General features: G+C 44.9%; 1 protein-coding gene across 1 annotated transcript in view; it reads left to right on the forward strand.

Moving 5' to 3' along the window:
• OPHN1 (oligophrenin 1) overlaps window positions 1-24,648 on the forward strand; it is a 206,410-nt gene that overhangs the window by 98,332 nt on the left and 83,430 nt on the right. Inside the window, 5 exon segments of the mRNA XM_030208951.1 lie at window positions 2,223-2,294; window positions 13,676-13,777; window positions 14,028-14,138; window positions 22,617-22,721; window positions 23,357-23,486. Coding sequence (XP_030064811.1) covers window positions 2,223-2,294; window positions 13,676-13,777; window positions 14,028-14,138; window positions 22,617-22,721; window positions 23,357-23,486 — 520 coding nt within the window.

Consider the following 24,648-nt stretch of genomic DNA (forward strand, 5'->3'; position numbering starts at 1 on the left):
TCCCGTGGAGAATCGGGGTGGCAATGTGAGTGAAATCTTATTTAACATTGAACAACGCTTTATTTATCAGTGGAAAACTGTTATCCCTCTGGGATTAAATTTAGAGGTGGAATGGATTTGAACTAGTCGGTAGTTAGGAGGCGGGGCTGGATGTGGTATATATATGCGACATCCAGACTCCGCTCAAGAGCTGAATGTCGTCATTTCCTGTTGGCCCAGACCGGGAAATTAGCCCGCTGGGTAAGTTGCCAATTACTTGTTTTTGATATTAATAGATGAATGATGGTTGTTATATATATATTTTTTTGATAAGGATTGTAGAGGAGTGTGTGGTGTTATGTTATATAGGTTTATATGTGTTCGTCTAGGGTGTTGACTGTGGTTCTCCTGATGAAGCTGAGAGCGAAATGCGAACTCGCATTGAGAACCGAAGAAGGAAATGTGATTTGAATGAGAGAACAAGGTGGAATAAAGATGAGCCATAGGTGCTTCTAGCACTGGAAGCTTCTATACTGGATGGATTGAAAAGACAAAAGACAAAAGATTAAAGAGTACTTTGAAAGGGGTCTTCCCATACAAAGCTCTTGGTATATATATATTTCACCTGGCATCTATATACCTCAAAGATAGAGTGGACAATATAAGTATGATATGGATTATGGACTACGAATAATCATCAAGGCTATATTGATATATTTAGAATATCTTAGCAGAGGATGTATGTATATGCTTAATTAAATAAGAAGCTCCAGTAACGTTATAAGCACTGGTGGGGGATATGTGTTGCATGTTACACGGGTTTTGTGTTTATATGTGTAAAACTATTTTTTATCAAAAGGTTTATACAGTTTGAATTAAAAGTATTAATAAATTAACAGAGAGTACAGTGATATTTGGTTTAATAATAGTACTTTGTGTTTACAAATAGAATTTTCCCTATTGGATGTTATTACCTCTTTTATCAAGCCACACTAGCAGCTCCCAGTGCGGTTAATACCTACAAAGCCCATTCACTTTGAATTGCCGCTAAGAAACTGCAAGTGCGGCTTGATAAGAGGCCCTTTGGAATGATTTAATTGATCTTTCTAGAAGGAATGCAGACCCAATATCAAGAGACTACCTACTTTACCTCCACAGTTGCAAAAATATAACCTATAAGTCAGTTCACACAGCAGCAGCTCTGTTACTTGGGATCCAAATGTTGGAATCAAATTCCCAAGTAAATAAAAAGGTATATTTATGACTGATTCTTGTAAGCTCTTTGAGCAGGGACTTTCTTTTTGTGTATGGTGTACAGCGCTGCGTATGCCTTGTAGCGCTATAGAAATGATGATAAGTAGTAGTAGAGGTGTAGAGGATCCACAACTTTTTCTAGGTTCAGAGATGAGGAGGATCTGAGGTGAAGTGTGGCAGTTCACTTCGGATCACCAATCCCCACCGAAGGCCCCTGAGCCTCCTCTGTCTCCCAGCACACCAGACTAAAAAGTTCCTGGTGGTCCCCCCCCCCCCCTGAACCCCCTCATGCATTGAAGGTGGGAGGCAGCTGCAGTGTCCACTTGAGTCTGTTTCTACACCATAGTCTAGTAAGATGGTAGTGCCTGACCCCACGCAATGCATCCTGGGGCACACTGAATGGGTGAACCTGCCAAATATGGGTTGGGGGCGGAGAATCTTTTGATGCTGCTTTTAACTCCTTACCCTTATTCGCTTGTTCAGAACCCTTATTTTATCGTCCTCACTTTAATATTCCCTTATCTCTTGTTTGTCCTGTTAGTGTGTCCTAATTAGATTGTAAGCTCTGTCGAGCAGGGACTGTCTCTTCATGTTCTACTGTACAGCGCTGCGTACATCTAGTAGCGCTATAGAAATGATTAGTAGTAGTAGTCTGTAGGATTTCGGAATCTTTGCTAGTGTTTGAGATTCTGTACAGAATCTTGCTATTCTTTGGGATTCTAGAATCTTGCTATTCTTTGGGATTCTGCATGGAATCTTGCTACTCTTTGTCCTTATCGCTTATTTGTCCTGTTTGTCTGTCCTAATTAGATTGTAAGCTCTGTCGAGCAGGGACTGTCTCTTCATGTTCAAGTGTACAGCACTGCGTACGTCTAGTAGCGCTTTAGAAATGATAAGTAGTAGTAGTAGAATCTGCAAGATTCATAAAATTACCCCCTTCAAATATCTCTTACACTTGTAACTTTTTGCATCCTTTTTTTGTTTTACAGTTGCAAAATGCCGATAATTTATTGATCAAACCACTGGAAGCTTTCCGGAAGGATCAAATAGGACTCACCAAAGTAAGTGTCTTTACGTGAGTGAAAATGTTTTGATTTCTGAAAGAAGAGGGCCCGGAATTGTCCGTGTGGATCACGGCCTGCATATGATGAAGGACCTTTAGCTCCAGACGTGTGAGCAGGTGGTCTCCCTGGATCTCATGGCCCGAGCCCTGTAGTGGAAACTGATTTATGGGCATCTTGCCACTCACCCCTTCCTCGCCCCGAGCAGTCAGGAACTTGTTACGTACAGGAGTAATTGAGGCTTCTGTTCAGCTCCAGTTCCCTGCAGTCTACGATAAGTGATCGTTTAGAGAAAGCTCAGTAACAAAAGATCTTGTGCTCTCTATCCTGTATTAATGGGCAGGAAGGATTTACTGTTGAAACATTTTTCACGTGACTTGGTTGAGATTTGAGAATAAGAGAGGTTGGGACCTACATGGTGCTTTTGAATTCCACCCAGTGCATCTGGAGGCGATTTACTCCAATTAAATACCGAAGTGGAGAAAGAGAGACTCCCAAGGAAATGTAAAGAAAGCTTAAAGACCCCCCAGACTCTTTTTCAGAGTTAACCTTTATTTTTTTGTGCCTTTATAACGTTAAAAAAAGTGCTGCAGGTCCCAGATGGAGATCCACATACGTGGTTCTGATTGATTGATGAGAGGTCCAGCGAGTGAACTATCACTCTTACAAGATGTCCGCTTCAGCTGCGCCAGAGCCGTTGTGGGCTAGGGCTGTGTGCGTGTGTGTGTGTGTGAGTGGAAGTGTGCGTTGCTGCTGTTTGTGCTGTATTTGTACCCTCCTGGACCAGTGTGTGTGTTTGTTTCCACTGCTGTCAGTCTGGTAATTTGAAACACCTTCTAATGGAGACCTCAGCTAATCTGACAATCCTTAGCTATCTGAATTAGGAATTGTAGTGATGTCAGTAACCATCTTTGGAAGCTCCCAACTTTTATGAGTAGCAGCCCTCCCCCCACCCATCCCATGCTTCCCAGATTTTTGCACCTTTCCTGCACAGTTCTTTACTAACCTGGGATAGCACAGTACCAGAAGCCTTATTCTGCACACTGCAATAGGAACACCGAGGGGCACATTTCTTCCCCCTCCCCCCAGCCTTTAACCACAGAATATAAGGGACCGATACAACTCTTCGGATCTCTTGACAGACTTGAGTGAGAGAGTTCCTTCATCTCTTATTCACTTATTCCTTCTCCCCCCCCCCCCCCCCCCCCACCATTCCCCCCACATTTATTTTTGGCTGCACAGCACTGTCAGCTCTGGGCTTATAACCGTTGAAAGCTGGAACATGGTTAAGTGCCAAAGTGCTTCCATTCCTGCCAGATTACAGAACCTAGAGCCAGAAAGACACAGCCGGGTTGAAGTTTCTCTTTTTCTTTTTAAATAAATGTGGGCCAGCTTGTAAAAAAAAGAAAAAAAAATCCCTAATTAATCACAGCCAAAGCAAGAGCTTCTCATTGGTTGCTTGAGAGCCGTTCTGTGCAGTAAGAGTTAGTTAAGGAGCCTTTCTCGTGTCTCTTCTCGAAGCACTAGCTGTCCCGTTAAGGCCAGGGGTGCAGCACTAGGTCCTAACCCAGAGTCTCTGCTAGCTGAAACTGTTGTCAGTTCCTGGAGTGGTTTTGAGTTTGTTCGGGAGCTGCTGCTCGCTGCCATATTTGGCTGAATGAATGATTTACCTCTAAGCTAGAGATCATCTAGCATCCGTGGTCTGCCCACTGAGGTGGTGAATCAAGTGGAAAGAGTCGCTGCCTGGTGCAGTTGAAACTTAACACAACTGTTTCACATGCCTTCCATCTAAATTTCAAAAAATGCTTATTCAAAGCGCAGTTTAAACACAAACGGATCACATCTAAAATGTTGCTTTCTCCATCTGCTCTGTTTCTAGAGACAGCAGCCAGTGGGGGAGTGGAGTAGCCTAGTGGTTAGTGCAGGGGCCTTTGATCCTGGGGAACTGGGTTCGATTCCCACTGCAGCTCCTTGTGACTCTGGGCAAGTCACTTAACCCTCCATTGCCCCTGGTACAAAATAAGTACCTGAATATATGTAAACCACTTTGAATGTAGTTGCAAAAACCTCAGAAAGGCGGTATATCAAGTCACATTTCCCTTTCCCTATTTGAGATTCTACATGGAATGTTGCTACTATTGAGATTCTGTTGCTACTATTTGAGATTCTACATGTTATCAATAGAAATCAAGCAAAATAAAACATGGAAAAGAAAATAAGATGATACTTTTTTTATTGGACATAACTTAATACATTTCTTGATTAGCTTTCGAAGGTTGCCCTTCTTCCTCAGATCGGAAATAAGCAAATGTGCTAGCTGACAGTGTATATAAGTGAAAACATTCAAGCATTACTATGACAGTCTGACAGGGTGGGAGGAGGGGGGTGGGTAGGAAGTATGCATGGGGACATCAAAGCATATCATTGATATTCTAACAGGGTGGGTGTGGATAGGTGAGGGGAGGGTGATCAACAGAGACATACAGCTTTATGGTTTATAATGGGCTAGGAACCCCAGATCCTTGTTAAGTCCTTTCTGTTGGGTGTTAAAATATTCAATCATTCTGACTTCAAAGGTCTTACGTTCTTGTATGGTTTTAAAGTTACCTTTGAGGATTATCACTGTGAAATCACTGGTACAGTGTCCTGGTCCTGTAAAATGTTGACCAACATGGAATGTTGCTACTATTTAAGGTTCTACATGGAATGTTGCTAGTGGAGGAGTAGCCTAGTGGTTAGTGCAGGGGACTTTGATCCTGGGGAACTGGGTTCGATTCCCACTGCAGCTCCTTGTGACTGGGCAAGTCACTTAACCCTCCATTGCCCCAGGTATAAAATAAGTACCTGTATGTACTATGTAAACCGCTTTGAATGTAGTTACAAGAACCACAGAAAGGCAGTATATCAAGCCCCATTCCTCTATCCCCTTTCTCTGAGTGTGTGTGTGGAGGGGGGGAGGGGAGGGGTCTTCAAGTTCAACGGGAACTAGTACTGGGGTCTCACACCAGGAGCTTTCATGTGCCAATACCTGGGGGGGGGGGGGATTTTTACATTGTTTTCAATCCATTCTCTTTTCCTGTATTACTGTCCTCGGGTGGTGCCCATGTGCTAGGGATCCTGGAATAATTGGGCCTGAATCCAGCTGTTACCATGGGGCAATGGCTGTTTTAAATGGTGGCTGCTGTCCCCCACAGGGCACATGTGTGTCTTCATCCCCTGCTTTTGTCCGTTTACTTTGAACATCTGTTCAACATGCGGTTGTTTTCCTAGGAAGTTTGTACTTCTGTCCACAGCAGCTGCCCCAGCAACCAAAACATTTCAGTTCCTTTTTATCTAACTGGGTTTACCAAAAGGGATTGTTCCAATCTGATTTTAGGCTGACTTTGAAAAGCCATTAGCAGAGGAAACTGTTTACCTGGGTTAAAGGGCCCTATGGTAACATGAGCGAACGTGGGCCATGGATCCAGGTAAGACAAGCCACACAAAATTACAGTGGAAGTAAATATTTATTAAAGATGTCCAGAAAGGGCTCCTGTTCACTTTACAGGAAGGGATGAAATAATACTGAAGTCTAGTTCTGTAAACAACAGTGTCCTTGGGTGGCCTGTTCCTGAAGGACCACAGCATACACGAATGTCTCGGCTCAGCAGCAACTCTTACTGGTCTCTGGCCTGTCCCTAGATCCAGAGTTACTAGTACAGTCTCTAGTGAGTGCACGAGGCTGGCCTTCATCTGGCCAAGTCAAAACACAAACTCTTCAAGGTTCAAAGTTGAACTACCTGAACATTAGGTTTCTCAGCTTCAGGGTGGAGGCATCTGCAGTGGGTGTCCCTCTCTGCCTCTTTAACCTAGCCAAGGAGGTTTAATGACAGGAGATGGCATTATGTCACAAGGCTGAAGCTGGTTCCCGTCAGCCGCCATCTTGGTATGTCCAAAACAAATTATCAGCTTCTGCATCCACGTTATCTTTCATTGTGATTTTATGTCAGTTAATTTAGAAACATGCCGACTTGTGAAACATACTGATGTACACAGAGGAACTATAACAACAGAGTAACCTTTCATCAGTTAGAGCAGTCTTTCACCTTATCATAAAAGAAAATCCCCAAATACGAAAAATTTCTAGCACGGCCTGATGTACCGGTACCGGAGGAGCTACTACTACTACTATTTAGCATTTCTATAGCGCTACAAGGCGTACGCAGCGCTGCACAAACATAGAAGAAAGACAGTCCCTGCTCAAAGAGCTTACAATCTAATAGACAAAAAAATAAAGTAATCAAATCAATTATTGTGTACAGGAAGGAGGAGAGGAGGGTAGGTGGAGGCGAGTGGTTACAAGTGGTTACGAGTCAAAAGCAATGTTAAAGAGGTGGGCTTTCAGTCTAGATTTAAAGGTGGCCAAGGAAGGGGCAAGACGTAGGGGCTCAGGAAGTTTATTCCAGGCGTAGGGTGCAGCGAGACAGAAGGCGCGAAGTCTGGAGTTGGCAGTAGTGGAGAAGGGAACAGATAAGAAGGATTTATCCATGGAGCGGAGTGCACGGGAAGGGGTGTAGGGAAGGACGAGTGTGGAGAGATACTGGGGAGCAGCAGAGTGAATACATTTATAGGTTAGTAGAAGAAGTTTGAACAGGATGCGAAAACGGATAGGGAGCCAGTGAAGGGTCTTGAGGAGAGGGGTAGTATGAGTAAAGCGACCCTGGCGGAAGATGAGACGGGCAGCAGAGTTTTGAACCGACTGGAGAGGGGAGAGGTGACTAAGTGGGAGGCCAGCAAGAAGCAGATTGCAGTAGTCTAAACGAGAGGTGACAAGGGTGTGGATGAGGGTTTTGGTAGAGTGTTCGGAAAGAAAGGGGCGGATTTTACGGATGTTGTAAAGAAAGAAACGACAGGAGCTAGTGAGATCATCTCCTCCCAGGTAGTAGAACCATCCTCCCACAAAGCTCAGTCAAAGTCACGTTCCATTGGTCCTAGGCCCCCATCCCCAACTCTTCAGCTGCTTTAATGGATTGTCTGCTGAGCAAGAAGTGGACAGCAATCATCCCACTGAACAACCATTAACAAGCACCAGGGGCACACAAGCAACCAACTGGAACAGCTTTAGACTTCTTACAGATGCATCACACATAGGCAGTTGTAAGCATCTCCTATTGTTTTTGGAGTAGCCTAGTGGTTAGTGCAGTCGACTTTGATCCTGGGGAACTGAGTTCGATTCCCACTGCAGCTCCTTGTGACTCTGGGCAAGTCACTTAACCCTCCATCACCCCAGGTACAAATAAGTACCTGAATATATGTAAACCACTTCGAATGTAGGTTGCAAAAACCACAGACAGGCAGCATGTCCAGTCCCAGTTCCCTTTCCCTATTTGAGATTCTACATGGAATGTTGCTATTCCACTAGCAACATTCCATGTAGAAGTCGGCCCTTGCAGATCAGCAACGCGGACGCACAAGCTTCTGTTTCTATCAGTCTGACGTCCTGCACGTAGGCCGCATTGCTGATCTGCAAGGGCAAGCTTCTACATGGAATGTTGCTAGTGGAGGAGTAGCCTAGTGGTTAGTGCAGTGGACTTTGATCCTGGGGAACTGAGTTTGATTCCCACTGCAAATCTTTGTGACTCTGGGCAAGTCACTTAACCCTCCATTGCCCCGGTACAAAATAAGTACCTGAATATATGTAAACCGCTTTGAATGTAGTTGCAAAAACCTCAGAAAGGTGGTATATCAAGTCCCATTTCCCCTTCCCCTTTATTGTCATCATAAGCAAAAATGCTTATAGTGCAGCACTGAAATCCACAATACAGCATCGCAAATAACAAAGCAAGCTCTGGAGCAATGTCAAAAACATTTCATGGGATAAACATAAAGGAATTCTGTGCAGAAGGAAGGGATCCTCAGGAGCTTAGCCTAGAATGGGTGGCAGAGCTGGTGGTTGGAAGGCGGGGCTAGTGCTGGGCAGACTTATACGGTCTGTGCCGGGGCTGGTGGTTGGGAGGCGGGACTGGTGCTGGGCAGACTTATACGGTCTGTGCCCTGAAGAGGACAGTACAAATAAAAAAGTAGCACATATGAATTTATCTTCTTGGGCAGACTGGATGGACCATGCAGGTCTTTTTCTGCCGTCATCTACTATGTTACTATATAACCCTCCCCCTTCCCAGTTCCCTGAAAATCTCCAAACCCCCCCCCCCCCATCCCCTCCTAACAGAGAATGCAAAAACAATAAAAACCTCACAAGTTTGCTATTGTTTTGAACAAACCAATATGGCGGCAAGCACCACCCACTGGCTTCATCCCAGATAATGGGCCAGATAGGCTCACGGTGCCTTCTGTCATTAAAGCTGCTTGAACCTAGCCCTGGCCTGGTCTTTTATACTTCATGGGCCATCCCTTCCCATGCCACTTCCTCCTTGGGTGGGACTAGGATTTTAAGGTGCCCTGACACTGTCAGGGAGTGTTGTTAAAGGGGAGTGGCAGTGTCCTATTGACTGCCCCTCACAGGCCCTTTGAAAGCTTGAAACTGGGGTTGGAAAGGCATGTGATGTTTCTTGATGCATGTCTTTGTGCTTGCAGGGAGTGAAGATTGGGCAGTTAAATGCATTTGCAGAGTAATACATGTTGTGTTTTGGAAGAGAAAACGTTATCTACAGCAAAACCAGATGCCGATTTCAGTGAGCATTCTACCCGGGATAGTAAACGCCTCTTTACCTTTGAGAAATAGTGAAAAATCCTCACTATATTCCTACTCCTAAACATTTGAAAATTGATCCCTGAAGGATCTGTGGTTGTATTACATTTGTTTCAATCTGCCTTCAAAATCTGTTTGCTTCTCCCCATCACTTCCTGGAATGTGAATTCTAAGAAGGACATGGTGGGAGCAGAATGGCCAATCTTTATGTGGATTTCTTCTGTGTTCCTGCTTATTGCAGTTCACAAATCATGTCCTAAACTGGGCTGGAGTCAGCTCATACAGGCGCTTAAATCCAAACCTCAGAGGCTTGGGCAGATGCAGAGCGGGGAGACTGCCAGGGAATCATAAACTTCCAGCAAAAGGAAGGGATGTTTAGCTCCGTTTACGAGCTTGATTCATGGGAGTGTTTCATGAAAACACCGGATGTCTTTCTAAGCAGGAAAAGGTGATGGAGAAGGCCACTGATCCCTGCTCAGCATATCCCTTACATGTCTTGGTCACTGATCACATGTTGAAGTGTTGGGAAATCTGGGCTTAAAGACTTATCTGAAGATTATCCCATTTTTTGTGCTCTTTAAGAAGCAATGTGAATGTTAGATTAAAAAAAAAGTTTTAAAAAGTTACTCTCTCTTTTTTATGGAAAACATACTCTTAACTGTGCTGTGTGATTTTCACCTCTGTGAGGGTTCCCTCCCACACACACACATATTTAATGAACCCCTGTTGAGGTGATTTTCCGCTTCTTTGCATTACCAAGAGCTTTAAACATAAGAGAAAATAACAGTGGATAAAGACCATACGGCCAATCCAGTCTGCCGATCCGTCCTCTATACTTGTCCCGTGCTTTCTGGAATTCAGATACTGCCCCTTATCTCCACCACCTCCACTGGGAGACTAATCCATGAATCCACTACTTGTTCCATAAAGATAACTCCTGCATCTACCCACGTATGCCCTCATTCTTATGATCCCCTTGTTTCAGAGCTTTCTTTCAAGCTTTGGAGAAAACTCTTCCACAAATTCAGATCATCTGGTTTGGGAATAAAAACTGCCACACAATGAAAGCCTTTGTGCTCCGTAGAATCCCAAAGAATAGCACGATTCTGGAATTCTAAAGAGTGACAAGATTCCATGCAGAATCTCAGAGTAGCAGCGTTCCATGTAGAACCCCAAAGAATAGCACGATTCTGGAATTCTAAAGAGTGACAAGATTCCATGCAGAATCTGAGTAGCAATATCCCATGTAGAACCCCAAAGAATAGCACGATTCTGGAATTCTAAAGTGACAAGATTCAGTGTGGAATCTCAAAGAGTAGCAATATCCCATGTAGAACCCCAAAGAATAGCAAGATTCTGGAATTCTAAAGTGACAAGATTCAGTGTGGAATCTCAAAGAGTAGCAATATCCCATTAGGAACCCCAAAGAATAGCAAGATTCTGGAATTCTAAAGAGTGACAAGATTCCATGCAGAATCTCAGAGTAGCAACATTGCATACTACAAACCCCAGGGAAAGCAGTTGCTTCCCATGTCTGCCTTAATAGCAGACTAAAATAAGGAGCACTGGACTTTGGGGTGGATAAATATTTGACATACTTTGGGGTTTGGATGAGCCAGTTACCCTTTTGGATAAGTTAATTATTTTTTGGATGTGCATTCAATTTGTTGTCACACATAATGTATAGAGGTTTCACATTTGCTGTTTACATCTCGGCAATAGGCGATATGGTGTGAAATTGTAAGAATTATTTTGTCTATTGGAAGATGCCATCAGCATTTGTATGTACCTTGTTCCTTCAGAAGAATGATTGCGTGAGAGATTATTTTAGCAACAGGAGAGAGTGTATGTGACCGTTTGATGGTATGTGTATGAGTGTAGATGTTATTAGCAGCTAGGGGAAGCTGTATGGGATTTAAGTTTAGGAAGATTTGTCTATAATACGTTTTAGTAAATAAGACCGCAATTTACTGCTAAATTCAGTCTCTCCCTAGCTGCCCTTTTTTGGGGCAGTTCCGTCAGCTTTCTGTCTCGTGCACATGTGATGCAACACAGCAAGGTATCAGGAGGGCCTCAGAAGCAGGTGAGCTGCAGGGGGAGGGGGAGTGTTCTGCTACCAGGGAGCCAATATGTTAAATAATGTATTAATGCTTGATATTTTGCTCGTTCTGAATAATTGCATAGGATGGATCACAATAAATTCAGGTCAGGAGAGTTTGAGATTTGGCTGTTTGATATGGGTGTGCAGGAGAGATAACTGAGTGGACAACTGTTAGCTTAGCGGGATTCAAAAAGGGTTTGGATGGCTTCCTAAAGGAAAAGTCCATAGACCATTATTAAAATGGACTCGGGAAAAATCCACTGCTTATTTCTAGGATAAGTAGCATAAAATGTATTGTACTGTTTTGGGATCTTGCCAGGTACTTGTGACCTGGATTGGCCACTGTTGGAAACAGGATGCTGGGCTTGATGGACCTTCAGTCTGTCCCAGTATGGCAACACTTACAGTGGTGGAAATAAGTATTTGATCCCTTGCTGATTTTGTAAGTTTGCCCACTGACAAAGACATGAGCAGCCCATAATTGAAGGGTAGGTTATTGGTAACAGTGAGAGATAGCACATCACAAATTAAATCCGGAAAATCACATTGTGGAAAGTATATGAATTTATTTGCATTCTGCAGAGGGAAATAAGTATTTAATCCCTCTGGCAAACAAGACCTAATACTTGGTGGCAAAACCCTTGTTGGCAAGCACAGCGGTCAGACGTCTTCTGTAGTTGATGATGAGGTTTGCACACATGTCAGGAGGAATTTTGGTCCACTCCTCTTTGCAGATCATCTCTAAATCAGTAAGAGTTCTAGGCTGTCACTTGGCAACTCGCAGCTTCAGCTCCCTCCATAAGTTTTCAATGGGATTAAGGTCTGGTGACTGGCTAGGCCACTCCATGACCCTAATGTGCTTCTTCCTGAGCCACTCCTTTGTTGCCTTGGCTGTATGTTTTGGGTCATTGTCGTGCTGGAAGACCCAGCCACGACCCATTTTTAAGGCCCTGGCGGAGGGAAGGAGGTTGTCACTCAGAATTGTACGGTACATGGCCCCATCCATTCTCCCATTGATGCGGTGAAGTAGTCCTGTGCCCTTAGCAGAGAAACACCCCCAAAACATAACATTTCCACCTCCATGCTTGACAGTGGGGACGGTGTTCTTTGGGTCATAGGCAGCATTTCTCTTCCTCCAAACACGGCGAGTTGAGTTCATGCCAAAGAGCTCAATTTTTGTCTCATCTGACCACAGCACCTTCTCCCAATCACTCTCGGCATCATCCAGGTGTTCACTGGCAAACTTCAGACGGGCCGTCACATGTGCCTTCCGGAGCAGGGGGACCTTTCGGGCACTGCAGGATTGCAATCCGTTATGTCGTAATGTGTTACCAATGGTTTTCGTGGTGACAGTGGTCCCAGCTGCCTTGAGATCATTGACAAGTTCCCCCCTTGTAGTTGTAGGCTGATTTCTAACCTTCCTCATGATCAAGGATACCCCACGAGGTGAGATTTTGCGTGGAGCCCCAGATCTTTGTCGATTGACAGTCATTTTGTACTTCTTCCATTTTCTTACTATGGCACCAACAGTTGTCTCCTTCTCGCCCAGCGTCTTACTGATGGTTTTGTAGCCCATTCCAGCCTTGTGCAGGTGTATGATCTTGTCCCTGACATCCTTAGACAGCTCCTTGCTCTTGGCCATTTTGTAGAGGTTAGAGTCTGACTGATTCACTGAGTCTGTGGACAGGTGTCTTTCATACAGGTGACCATTGCCAACAGCTGTCTGTCATGCAGGTAACGAGTTGATTTGGAGCATCTACCTAGTCTGTAGGGGCCAGATCTCTTACTGGTTGGTGGGGGATCAAATACTTATTTCCCTCTGCAGAATGCAAATAAATTCATATACTTTCCACAATGTGATTTTCCGGATTTAATTTGTGATGTGCTATCTCTCACTGTTACCAATAACCTACCCTTCAATTATGGGCTGCTCATGTCTTTGTCAGTGGGCAAACTTACAAAATCAGCAAGGGATCAAATACTTATTTCCACCACTGTATGTACTTGGGATTCTGAATGGAATCTTGCTACTCTTTGGGGTTCTACATGGAATGTTGCTACTATTTGGGTTTCTGCCAGGTACTTGTGACCTGGCTTAGCCACTATTGGAAACAGGATATTGGGCTTGATGGACCTTTGCTCTGTCCCAGTGTGGCAATACTTATGTAATTATGTACTTATTGCCCATGTGGCGAGCGCCAATCAGTGTCAGCATACCACACAATGAAACAGCTCCATGGCATTGTGCTGCACTATGCCATATTATCACCACAGCTTGTGAACATGAGTTCTTATTTCAGAAGTGATCAATGTTATGGGGGGGGCATTGTTTCCCAGTTGGGGGTGTGGTGCTTAGGCACACCAGTTTCCTGATGGCTTGAAATTTCTTTGGTGTCTTAAAATCTAGGAGCAGAGTAGGTGACTAACGATACCGGGGGGGGGGGGGGGGGGGGGGAGAGAAGGATGGGAGAAAATCACACCTGCTACAATATTTTTCTGTCAGTTATATATTCAAGTTTGCTTGTACTTGTACTTCTCGACTGTATTTGATGTTGTTTGCTTTTAATAAATATATTTTCAAATAAAATTTAGGAGCGGAAAAAAAAATTTGACAAGGACGGTGAGAAGTTTTATTCACTGCTGGATCGTCACTTGCACTTATCTTCAAAGAAGAAAGAGTCCCAGTTACAGGAGGTAACGTCCTGATTCATCCCCTCCCTTCTCATGTCTTCCCATTCTTTCCCTTTTCCAATTTTGAGCCCTCCATCTCTCCTTCCCTCGTTCTTTACCTTCTCCAGTTCTGAGCCCCCTCCTCTCCATCTCTTCCTCCCTTCCTTTCACCTCTTCTTTTTGCCCTTAGACAAGACATACCCTCAGAGCTGCACGGCTCCTCCTGCTGGAGGTGTAAAGTATTGCTCACAGCTCTTGCGTCTCTCTTGTGCAGGCAGACATTATGGTGGATAAAGAGAGGCGCAACTTCTATGAATCCTCACTGGAATACGTCTTTCAGATCCAGGAAGTGCAGGAGAGCAAGAAATACAGCATTGTGGAGCCAGTAAGTGTAAAAAAAAAAAAAAAGCGTATCTAAAAAAAAAAAGAAAAAAAGGTGGGTTTTGGTCAAGTCTCTCTCCTAGGTGCTGTGTGTGATGTTTTGATCATCTCACTAGAAGGTTCTGGATCACCACAGGACAGGACTGCAGTCTAGCCCAGGCCCTTAGGGACCCTTTTACTAAGCCGCGTAAGCGTCTATGTGCGCCCTACGTGCGCCAAAATGGAGTTACCGCCTGGCTACCGCGTGGCTCTTGCAGTAATTTCATTTTTGGCGCGCGTCTGAAAAAATAATCTTTTCGGACACCAGTACTGGTTGCGTGCCAAGTGGCATTTGACGCGCGTAGGTCATTACCGCCCGGTTACCGCGTGAGACTTTACCGCTAGGTCAATGGCTGGCGGCAAGGTCTCACACCCAAAATGGATGCGCAGCAATTTTCACATGTCCATTTTCAGCAAAAATTTTTAAAAATGCATTTTGTTTTGCAGGTGTGCTGAAAAATGATTTTGCGTTCGCCCAAAACACGCATCTACACTATCGCAGGCCATTTTTCAGGGAACCTTAGTAAAAGAACCCCTTAGATAGGCTTGAGCTGTGCCCATTCGAGTGAGCACACATGTAATTCTGATTTCTGTGAGAATTACAGGACTGCGGCCACAGATGCTGATGGGAAAAACCAGGATTTGTTAGCCAGTAGGATTGATGTGGCTCAGGCGGGAGCAATATGGGAAGAATGGATACATGGAAATGCTTTTAGGATTGCAAAGGTTTTTTTTTTTTTTTTTGCTCTATTTTAAAATCTGAAAGTAAATATTTAAGATGATTCCCTGGTGTTATATCAAATCTTTTTTTTTGTTTTTATCTTTTATTTATCAATTTCAAAATACAATATAAGATTAGCTCCTAATCGAGAAACACAGAAAGCAACAATTTTGTCCTAATTCAAAATAAGAAACTAGAAATCTTCCTTAGTCGACAACAATAATAATAAAGGAAAGAGGGAAAGGAAAAGTAAGGGGGAACTAAGGAGAAGAAAGTTACAATAAGAAAAAAAAGCACTAGCAGAACTTAGACCTTTTTTTTTGTTACATTTGTACCCTGCGCTTTCCCACTCAAGGCAGGCTCAATGTGGCTTACATGGGGCAATGGAGGGTTAAGTGACTTGCCCAGAGTCACAAGGAGCTACCTGTGCCTGAAGTGGGAATCAGACTCAGTTCCTCAGGACCAGAGTCCACCACCCTAACCACTAGGCCACTCCTCCACTGTTGCTACTATTTGAGATTCTACATGGAATGTTGCTATTCCACTAGCAACATTCCATGTAGAAGTCGGCCCTTGCAGATCACCAATGTGGCCGCGCAGAAGCCTGCTTCTGTGAGTCTGACGTCCTGCACGTACGTGCAGGACGTCAGACTCACAGAAACAGAAGCCTGCGCAGCCTTGTACATGGAATGTTGCTAGTGGAATAGCAACATTCCATGTAGAATCTCCACTAGTAGCAACATTCCATGTAGAATCTCCAATAGTATCTATTTTATTTTTGTTACATTTGTACCCTGCGCTTTCCCACTCATGGCAGGCTCAATGCGGCTTACATGGGGCAATGGAGGGTTAAGTGACTTGCCCAGAGTCACAAGGAGCTGCCTGTGCCTGAAGTGGGAATTGAACTCAGTTCCCCAGGACCAAAGTCCACCACCCTAACCACTAGGCCACTCCTCCACTCCATCATTCTCTAATATAAACCACATTTATTTATTTGAGACATTTATTTCCCTAGATATTCTTCATATCCAGAAATGAATGCAGCTGCTTTGGAACAAACAAACATACTTCGTCCCGCTCAATCTAACAATACATTTACAAGGTTACGATAAAAGAAAAATAGCTCCCAGATTTCTTGCTTCTTGTCTCGTTGCCAAAAAAGCTTTCCTCCTATTTAGTGTGGGTTTTGTCATGTCAAGATAAATGCAAAGCTTTTGCCCACAAAAAGCTTCCCGAGAGCATCTAAAGCAAAGTATCAAAGTAGCAATTTAAGCCTTGTTCAAACACATAAAACACCATCAAAGTTACCCTTTGTAATAGAATCTTCTAGAATTGCTGAAATATTCTCCTGACCTGCATTTGGTTCTAGTTCCCCCTGGGGTTTCTTTGAGGAAATAGGCAAATAATGAATCTTATTAATCAGAGGAATATTGTTAGAGGACTTCAATGAGATACTTCTTAAAGAGCTCAATCGGCAAAATACTCCAGGTATGGCTGTGCCACACGAACCTTTTCTCTACATTACCCTGTATTTGTTCACACCGGAGCCTGCAAACAGGTGGGGAAATGTGGGATACAAATGTAACAAATGTAACAAATAAAATAAATAAATAAATATACAGGTACTTTCTCTGTCCCTAATTATTATACCTGTGGCAAGAAGGGTTAAGTGACTTTCCCAGGTCACAAGGACTAGCAGTGGTAATTGAACCCAGTTCCCATTGGTTCTCAGCCCAGTGCACTAATCCGTAGGCTACTCCTCCTTTTCAATATTGGACCTTTTTTTTTTTTTTTTTTTAAGGTAACATGAAGCGCTGATTTTACAGGGTAATTTTCAAAGCCATTTATGTGATCCAGTAGAGATTTACATGTAATAGCTGTGTAGAAATCACCCTCCCGCGGGAGGTGGTGGAGATGAAAACAGTAGCGGAATTCAAGCATGCGTGGGATAAACATAAAGGAATCCTGTTCAGAAGGAAGGGATCCTCAGGAGCTTAGCCGAGATTGGATGGCAGAGGCGGGGCTGGTGGTTGGGAGGCGGGGATAGTGCTGGGCAGACTTATACGGTCTGTGCCCTGAAAATGACAGATACAAATCAAGGGGCTGGTGGTTGGGAGGCGTGGCTAGTGCTGGGCAGACTTCTATGGTCTGTGCCGTGAAAATGGCAGATACTAATCAAGGTAGGGTATACACAAAAAGTAGCAGATATGAGTTATCTTGTTGAGCAGACTGGATGGACCGTGCAGGTCTTTTTCTGCCGTCATCTACTATGTTACTATGTTACTTAGTGTGTGGTTAAAAGGACACTCAAAGCTGCACAGTATGTGAGAGGGGGTGTCACTTGAGAGAGGGGGTGTTAAGCCAGGGCAGGTTGCATCTTTCAGCTCTGTAGTTTTCATTTTCCTTTTGGCTTCATAATCGGTGCAGATTCTCTGGAGAGGTGTAGTATAGGTGCACGTGCATAGGTGTTTGTTCACCACTGGGGGTCACTGTATCAGCCTGTTTATAAGGAACAGTGCCACCTATTTCACTTCTATGAAACAAGCACCTTCCTGCACTTTTCACAGAGATGCTTAGCTATAAAATTACCCCTTAGGAATGGGGCTTGCTTTAGATAATTTGTGTTAAATTGAATTATTGTGTTAGTACGTCTAGCCTTATATGTAATTTCTGACACATGAGGATTAATTTTATTACAAGGCAAGGCGGAAAGGGAATATATGTTGCACTTTGTTTTTTAAAAATCGCATGCGTACCTTTCTAAAATATTCCCAGAGAATATCCTGTTCCAGAGCACGTGTGACCGTGTGCACGGATGTACCGAGAGAAATCTGTGCATACGCGCACCACTCCTGCCCCCTGGGAACACACACGTGTGTAATGTGGAAAGGTAGACACTGTCTGCCTGATAACTGAGCAGCACATATCCAGGTACCATGTGCTGTGACTGAGGCCGTACCCGGCTTTTCATTGACTGGATGATGCCGCAAAAAATCTGTGCAGACTGCACTGGGCCCTGGGAGTTATCCGGGGATGGGCAATATTGAGTGTTGATATCCAAAGCTTATCCGTGCCAAATATCACCATTATCTGGATCTTTACTGCTCTGCCCATTATTCCTGGATATTTGACACCAATATCTGGTTCCAGCCAGTGCTCAAGGTTTGGGTATAATTTCAAAATGCTGGCGGTGGATTTGGGTGTTGACCTGTGTTACTATTGCCCTGCTTTTCATGTTCGTATTTCACAGATGACTTTGTATGAGTCTACCCGAGTGCATGAATAGGGTAATTCTGTAAGTGAGAGCCTCTCTTTTAATGGCATATGGGGGCTCAGAGTCTATCCTAAAATCCAGGTGCCCCCAGTTAGACCAGCCACAGACCTGACGTAGCAGCATGGGCATGTGTAACGTCAGAATTCTGTAAGTACCTCGCACGAAGCGCCAAACCATTGTTACATAAGCGACAGTGGTTACCTGTGAAGGCTCGTGCAATTTTTAAATTATGTTGCCTGGTGTGTTTGATTTTATATGACCGAGCCCCTCAGTATATGTTGAAGAAAAGTTTTGAAAGTAATTCTAGACATTTTCTATCGCTTCAGTTTCTTTCGCCTCAGGGTGTTGTTTATAAATCCGAGTTTTCATGTGTATTTGCATATTCAGTGGCCAGGTGGTGAAATGGACTTCCTTTAGAAATGTGTGCTGAATCCGGTTTTAGGAGTTTTTGGAAAATGCTAAAGTTTTGGTTTCATAAATTTATGGTAATATAGTTTTAATTCTATTAGAGAGCTGACTATTTGTAATCTAGGGTTTGTTCCTACTCTTGGCTTTGTAAGTCGCTCTGACCTAAGTTCCTGGTATGGGCAGCCTATACCTCGCCAAAATCCGTTATACAGTCGCTACAAATTGCTCAAAACGCCACAGCACGGGTTCTTCTGGGCGTGAGCCACTCAGAACATATTTCCCCGGCTCTTGCCTCTTTGCATTGGTTGCCCATTTCCTACAGAGTGGTATAAGATCCTAATTTAAGGGGCTAACCAACAAGATTTCACCAGTGATCTGTACAGGATTGCATCCACATCAGCCTTCCAAGTCCTTGAGGTCAGCCTCCTCTAACTTGCTTGACATTCCCTCCTTTAAAACCATCTTTCTGGACAAATACAGGAATTCAGTTTTCTATATTGCTGGTCCCAGATTGGAACTCAATTCCTCACCAGCTATGAACCCTATGCAATTTAAGCAAATTTAAAAAGGCACTAAAAACCGTTCTTGTTCAGCAAGCATTTGGGGTCCCTCCGGAGGAGGTGGTAACAGCAGTTAGTGCATCTGGATTTTCAAAAGGTGTGGACAAATTCCTGGAGGAAAAGTCCATAGTCTGCTATTGAGACAGACATGGGAAGCAACTACTTACCCTGGGATTTGTAGTATGGAATGTTGCTACTCTGAGATTCTGCATGGAATCTTGTCACTCTTTAGGATTCCAGAGTCTTGCTATTCTTTGGGGGTTCTACATGGAACGTTGCTACTCTTTGAGATTCTGAATGGAAACTTGCTACTCTTTAGGATTCCAGAATCTTGCTATTCTTTGGGGTTCTACACGGAATCTTGCTATTCTTTGGGGTTCTACATGGAATCTTGTCACTCTTTAGGATTCCAGAATCTTGCTATTCTTTGGAGTTCTACATGGAATCTTGTCACTTTTAGGATTTCAGAATCTTGCTATTCTTTGGGGTTCTACATGGAATGTTGCTACTCTTTGAGATTCTGAATGGAAACTTGCTACTCTTTAGGATTCCAGAATCTTGCTATTCTTTGGGGTTCTACATGGAATCTTGTCACTCATTAGGGTTCCAGAATCTTGCTATTCTTTCATTGAATGTTGCTACTCTGAGATTCTGCATGGAATCTTGTCAGTCTTTAGGATTCCTGAATCTTGCTATTCTTTGGGGGTTCTACATGGAATGTTGCTACTCTTTAGGATTCCAGAGTCTTGCTATTCTTTGGGGGTTCTACATGGAATGTTGCTACTCTTTAGGATTCCAGAGTCTTGCTATTCTTTGGGGTTCTACATGGAATGTTGCTACTCTTTGAGATTCTGAATGGAAACTTGCTACTCTTTAGGATTCCAGAGTCTTGCTATTCTTTGGGGGTTCTACATGGAATGTTGCTACTCTTTAGGATTCCAGAGTCTTGCTATTCTTTGGGGTTCTACATGGAATGTTGCTACTCTTTGAGATTCTGAATGGAAACTTGCTACTCTTTAGGATTCCAGAATCTTGCTATTCTTTGGGGTTCTACACGGAATCTTGATATTCTTTGGGGTTCTACATGGAATCTTGTCACTCTTTAGGATTCCAGAATCTTGCTATTCTTTCATTGAATGTTGCTACTCTGAGATTCTGCATGGAATCCTGTCAGTCTTTAGGATTCCTGAATCTCAGAGTAGCAACATTCAATGAAAGAATAGCAAGATTCTGGAATCCTAAAGAGTGACAAGATTCCATGTAGAACCCCAAAGAATATTCTGCATGGAATCCTGTCAGTCTTTAGGATTCCTGAATCTTGCTATTCTTTGGGGGTTCTACATGGAATGTTGCTACTCTTTAGGATTCCAGAGTCTTGCTATTCTTTGGGAGTTCTGCATGGAATCTTGTCAGTCTTTAGGATTCCTGAATCTTGCTATTCTTTGTGGTTCTACATGGATTGTTGCTATTCTTTGGGTTTCTGCCAGGTACTTGCGACCTGGCTTGGCCATTGTTTGGAAAACAGGATACTGGGCTAGATGGACCATTGGTCTGACCCAGTATGGCTACTCTTATGTTCTTATGTTCTGAAGAATAGCTGTGAACTGCTGGTACAATGCTGATGCACAGTTAATTACGATTTATGTCTTCAGCACTGTTTTTAGTCAATTATGTTGTAGGTCTTTAATACTGTGAATGCGTAGTATTCCCTCTGCAGGATTGTAGCTGTGTGGGCTACAAGCCCTTGAAATAAATAAATAAATATGAATGATCATTGTAATTGTACAGCACATTCAGTCTGAGCTATTTAGGTGTTGCACAGCTGATTAGGTTGAAAGAAGCTCCAAGGTCAATTCCAGTTCCTGTTACGGCTTCCTCTAGTAAAAACCAGAAACTACTGTGCTGCCCTGCCCTTTCCTACTCTGAGGGTCAATACTGCCCCGACCATCATTCATCTGTAACCAATACAGCACTCGTGACTTCTGTCACCCTGCCCCCTCCCACTCCCAGGATCAACATTGCCCCCTATCACTGTTCATGTGTAATTGATACTGTTGTCCCTCTTCCACCCAGGATCAGCGCTGCCCCCTTTTGTTAGCTAATCACTGGGTTGCTATGGTAACTGGGTGCGCAGTCTGGTACCTTAGTGCATATCAAGGCCCCCTGCAGAGGAAGAGATGGGGAAGGCTGAGAAAGAGAAAAAATGTGGGAAGGATTCTGAAATGGGAACACTGAGAGGTAGCAGAAGTTTTGGAAGAGAGAAGCTGAGAGGAGAGGGGCCGGTAGGAAGCTGAGAAAATGAGTGCGGGGGGGGGGGGGGGGGGTTGGAGGGAGCTGATGAGAGAGGAGGGCTTGAATAGTAGGGGGGGATAAAAGATAGAAGCTAGGAAGAAGTGAGGAGGGTGAGAAGATGGAGGGGGAGTGGAAAGAAGGAAACTGAAAAAGAAACATGATGGAGATGGCGGAAGAAACAGAGAAATGGCTGACGCTTGAAACAGGAAACAAGAAAAGGAGGCAGGTGATGGGCAAAAGGAGATATCAAGAGCAATGTCAGTTGACTGGAGATGAGTTTATTTTCAGTGTCCCTCCTGCTGGGCCACCACCCGTGAGGGGAGACAGATTTTGTGCTCTCTGCAGCTGTGCAGTGCTTGCACGCGTTTTGATATGGTGCTATAAATGTATTAGATTTTGTGCCCCCACAGAAATCCAATGCTCTGGGTATCTTCCTTTCTGAGCGCTCACCCAGGGCGTCTGTAGTGTAACCTGTTAAACCAGCCAGGGTTTTGGGTTGCAGCGGTGGACTCGGATTCACCTAGCAAAGGCACAGCAGCAGTGTGGCTGGCGGGGATCCCTCAGGCTCTGCCAGTTGAAGACTCCCAGCATCTCTCCCTCTAGGATACTGAGGGGGGGCGGGGTCACTTAAAGCCACTCCCCCTCCCCCCTCCAGGTACTTTTACATTGTTTAAGTCTTTGCCGACAGCAAGTGGCAACTCGTTCCCCTTGCTTGCACTGGCTCCTAGCCTTCTCTCTGACGAAACTTCCTGCTCATGGGTTTGGAGCCGGTTCAAGCAAGGGGACCTAGTTGCTGCTGGTGAAGGGCCTGAAGGATTTAAAGGTGCCTGGGGGTGAGATACAGGGTGGGAGGATGGGCTGTCGTACACAGACCTGTGCCCCTGGGTTGCAGGTACGGTTCCCTCTAAGCTGAGCAGGAGTCCTCCACCTATGGTCCTGCCACTAGAGGGCACTGTTTCATTATCACCTTTTCAATAGTGAGAGACAGGCAAGTTCTGCAGGACTCCAGGAAGACACAATATTGAAGCAACTGCCCCCCACTGGCAGCAACGCAGTTGGGGGAGTCCTGTCTAGCTTAGAGGGAACAGTGGTAGCAGGCATTATTTCTGCTTATTTGTTCCTGCAGATTATAAAATACCAGCGAGTTGCTTTCTTCTTCTGCAAGCTCTACATTTCTTTTCTCAACAGGTTTTGACCTTCCTTCACTGCCTCTTCACAGCCAATAACCTGACTTTTGAACTGACTCAGGATTTCCTGCCTTACAAACAGCAGCTCCAGCTAAGCCTGCAAAATGTGAGTATCTTGCTCGGCTCAGCTTCTCTGCTCCCTCCGCGTTATTCCTAAAATCACTTCCACCTTGTCCTCAGAGTCCCCCCAGTCACACTGTGCAATGCGACTTTTTCCTTTAGGAGCACCTGGAATTGGGATACCACATTGCAATGCTGGATGTCCGCAAGCCAGTCTGATCCCTAATGAATATGTGTGCATGCAAATGACTTATGAATATTCATTAGGGGTAGCCTGAAAGCCTCCAGGATTGCAGTCTGACGTAGGGTTACCATTTTTGCCCTAAGGAAAAAAGAGGACACATGCCCCGCCCCCTGTCACTTTGCCCCCCCCCCCCCCCCCCCAAGAACGCCAGATTCCCTCTCTCTCCCCCACCATGTATATCCCCTCCTCAATTTTCCAGCCTCCCTCCACCCACATGACTCCATTCACTACCCCTCCCCTCCTGTCCTTTACCTTAGCATGGTGCCCTGGTGGTCTAGTGACCTTTTCGGCCCCCTTTCCTGCCCCCGGCGCCAGTTCAAAATGGCTGCCGAGAGGTCAAGCAGTGACCTTGCAAGACATCTGTGAGCACGGGATCAGATGAGAAACCCTGTATCAAGGGAGGAAATAGAGGTTTAGAGAAGGGTGTTGTCTTGCAGACTCGAAACCACTTCACCAGCACTCGGGAGGAGATAGAAGATCTGAAGAAGAGAATGAAGGAAGCGCCGCTCACCTGCAAACTGCCCGGGCAGCCAACCATCGAGGGTTATCTATACTCACAAGAGAAATGTAAGACTTCGATGTTAGCCTGAGGTGATGTGGTCATGTGGAGGGAGAGAGCAGGGGCATAGCTACGGGGAGCTATGGGGGCCTGGGTCCCCGCAAATCTCGTCCAGGCCCCTAGTTTGGCTGGCGGGGATCCCCAACCCCCCCCCCCCCGCCAACCGAAGCCTTATTCAGCATGCTTTCTGGCGCATCCGCGTTCGCCGCCTGCCCCCTGCTCTTCTTTCTTCTTGCTCCTCCTGTGCACGCTGACGCTTAGCGGTCTCCAACGCATCCGCCATCAGCATGCACAGGAGGAGCAATAAGAAAGAAGAGCAGTGGGCAGGCAGCGAACGCAGCTGCGCCGGAGACTGCGTTGAAGAAGGCTTCGGCTTGCGGGGGTTAGGGACCCCCGCCAGCAAAGGTATTTGTTTGTGAGGGGGCGAGGTGGTGGGGGGGGGGCGGCGGGGCGGCACTCAAAATGTGCCCTCAACCTCGGGCTCTGGTCCCCTCCCACCGTGATCTCTGGCTACGCCCTTGGGTGAGAGTAGGGAGTCTGTCTTACGTGTGTGAGTGGTGGCCTTACTTGGAAAGTCAGAGATGCCTCAGTCTAGTCGTCCCAACGGCCAATTCTATAATGGCATCTTGGCACCAACATTCCGTCCATTATAGAATACCCATGTTTAAACGCACCCTCTTATGCCATGTCAATGGCAGACGTAAGCTTGCATGCCTAAATGCGCCATGTGATGCGTACAGTTTATCGTATTCTATAAATTGAGCACGTAACTGAGAGAGATGCCCACGCTCCTTTGTCATTATTGGATAGCTCATAGCGCACATAGGCAACTGACTGTCGGTCAGTGGCGCTTTTTCCGCCTGTAAATGGATCGTACCTCTAGGCACCAGCTTATGGACTTGCCCCTTTTGCGTTGACGGTCCACAATGTTTTCATGTTTACTGTTAGCCCATCCCAGGAAATATCGTCTCTCTGTTACCTCCCAGCTGAGCTGGGGACAGTGTAGGGTCTTGCGGGGAGTGGGCAGCACAGGATAACGTGAGAATGATCAGTTCCATTAATCTTCAAGTGCAAAACGGGGTGATCCTCCCAGTGGTCAGTGCCAGAGGGATTCTGGAGCGGACAGAGAGACATGAGTCCGTTTAACCCATTAGTGCCCAATGTTCCCAT

The sequence above is a fragment of the Microcaecilia unicolor genome, chromosome 7 (genome assembly GCF_901765095.1).
Source record: "Microcaecilia unicolor chromosome 7, aMicUni1.1, whole genome shotgun sequence".
NCBI classification, from domain to species: Eukaryota; Metazoa; Chordata; class Amphibia; order Gymnophiona; family Siphonopidae; genus Microcaecilia; species Microcaecilia unicolor.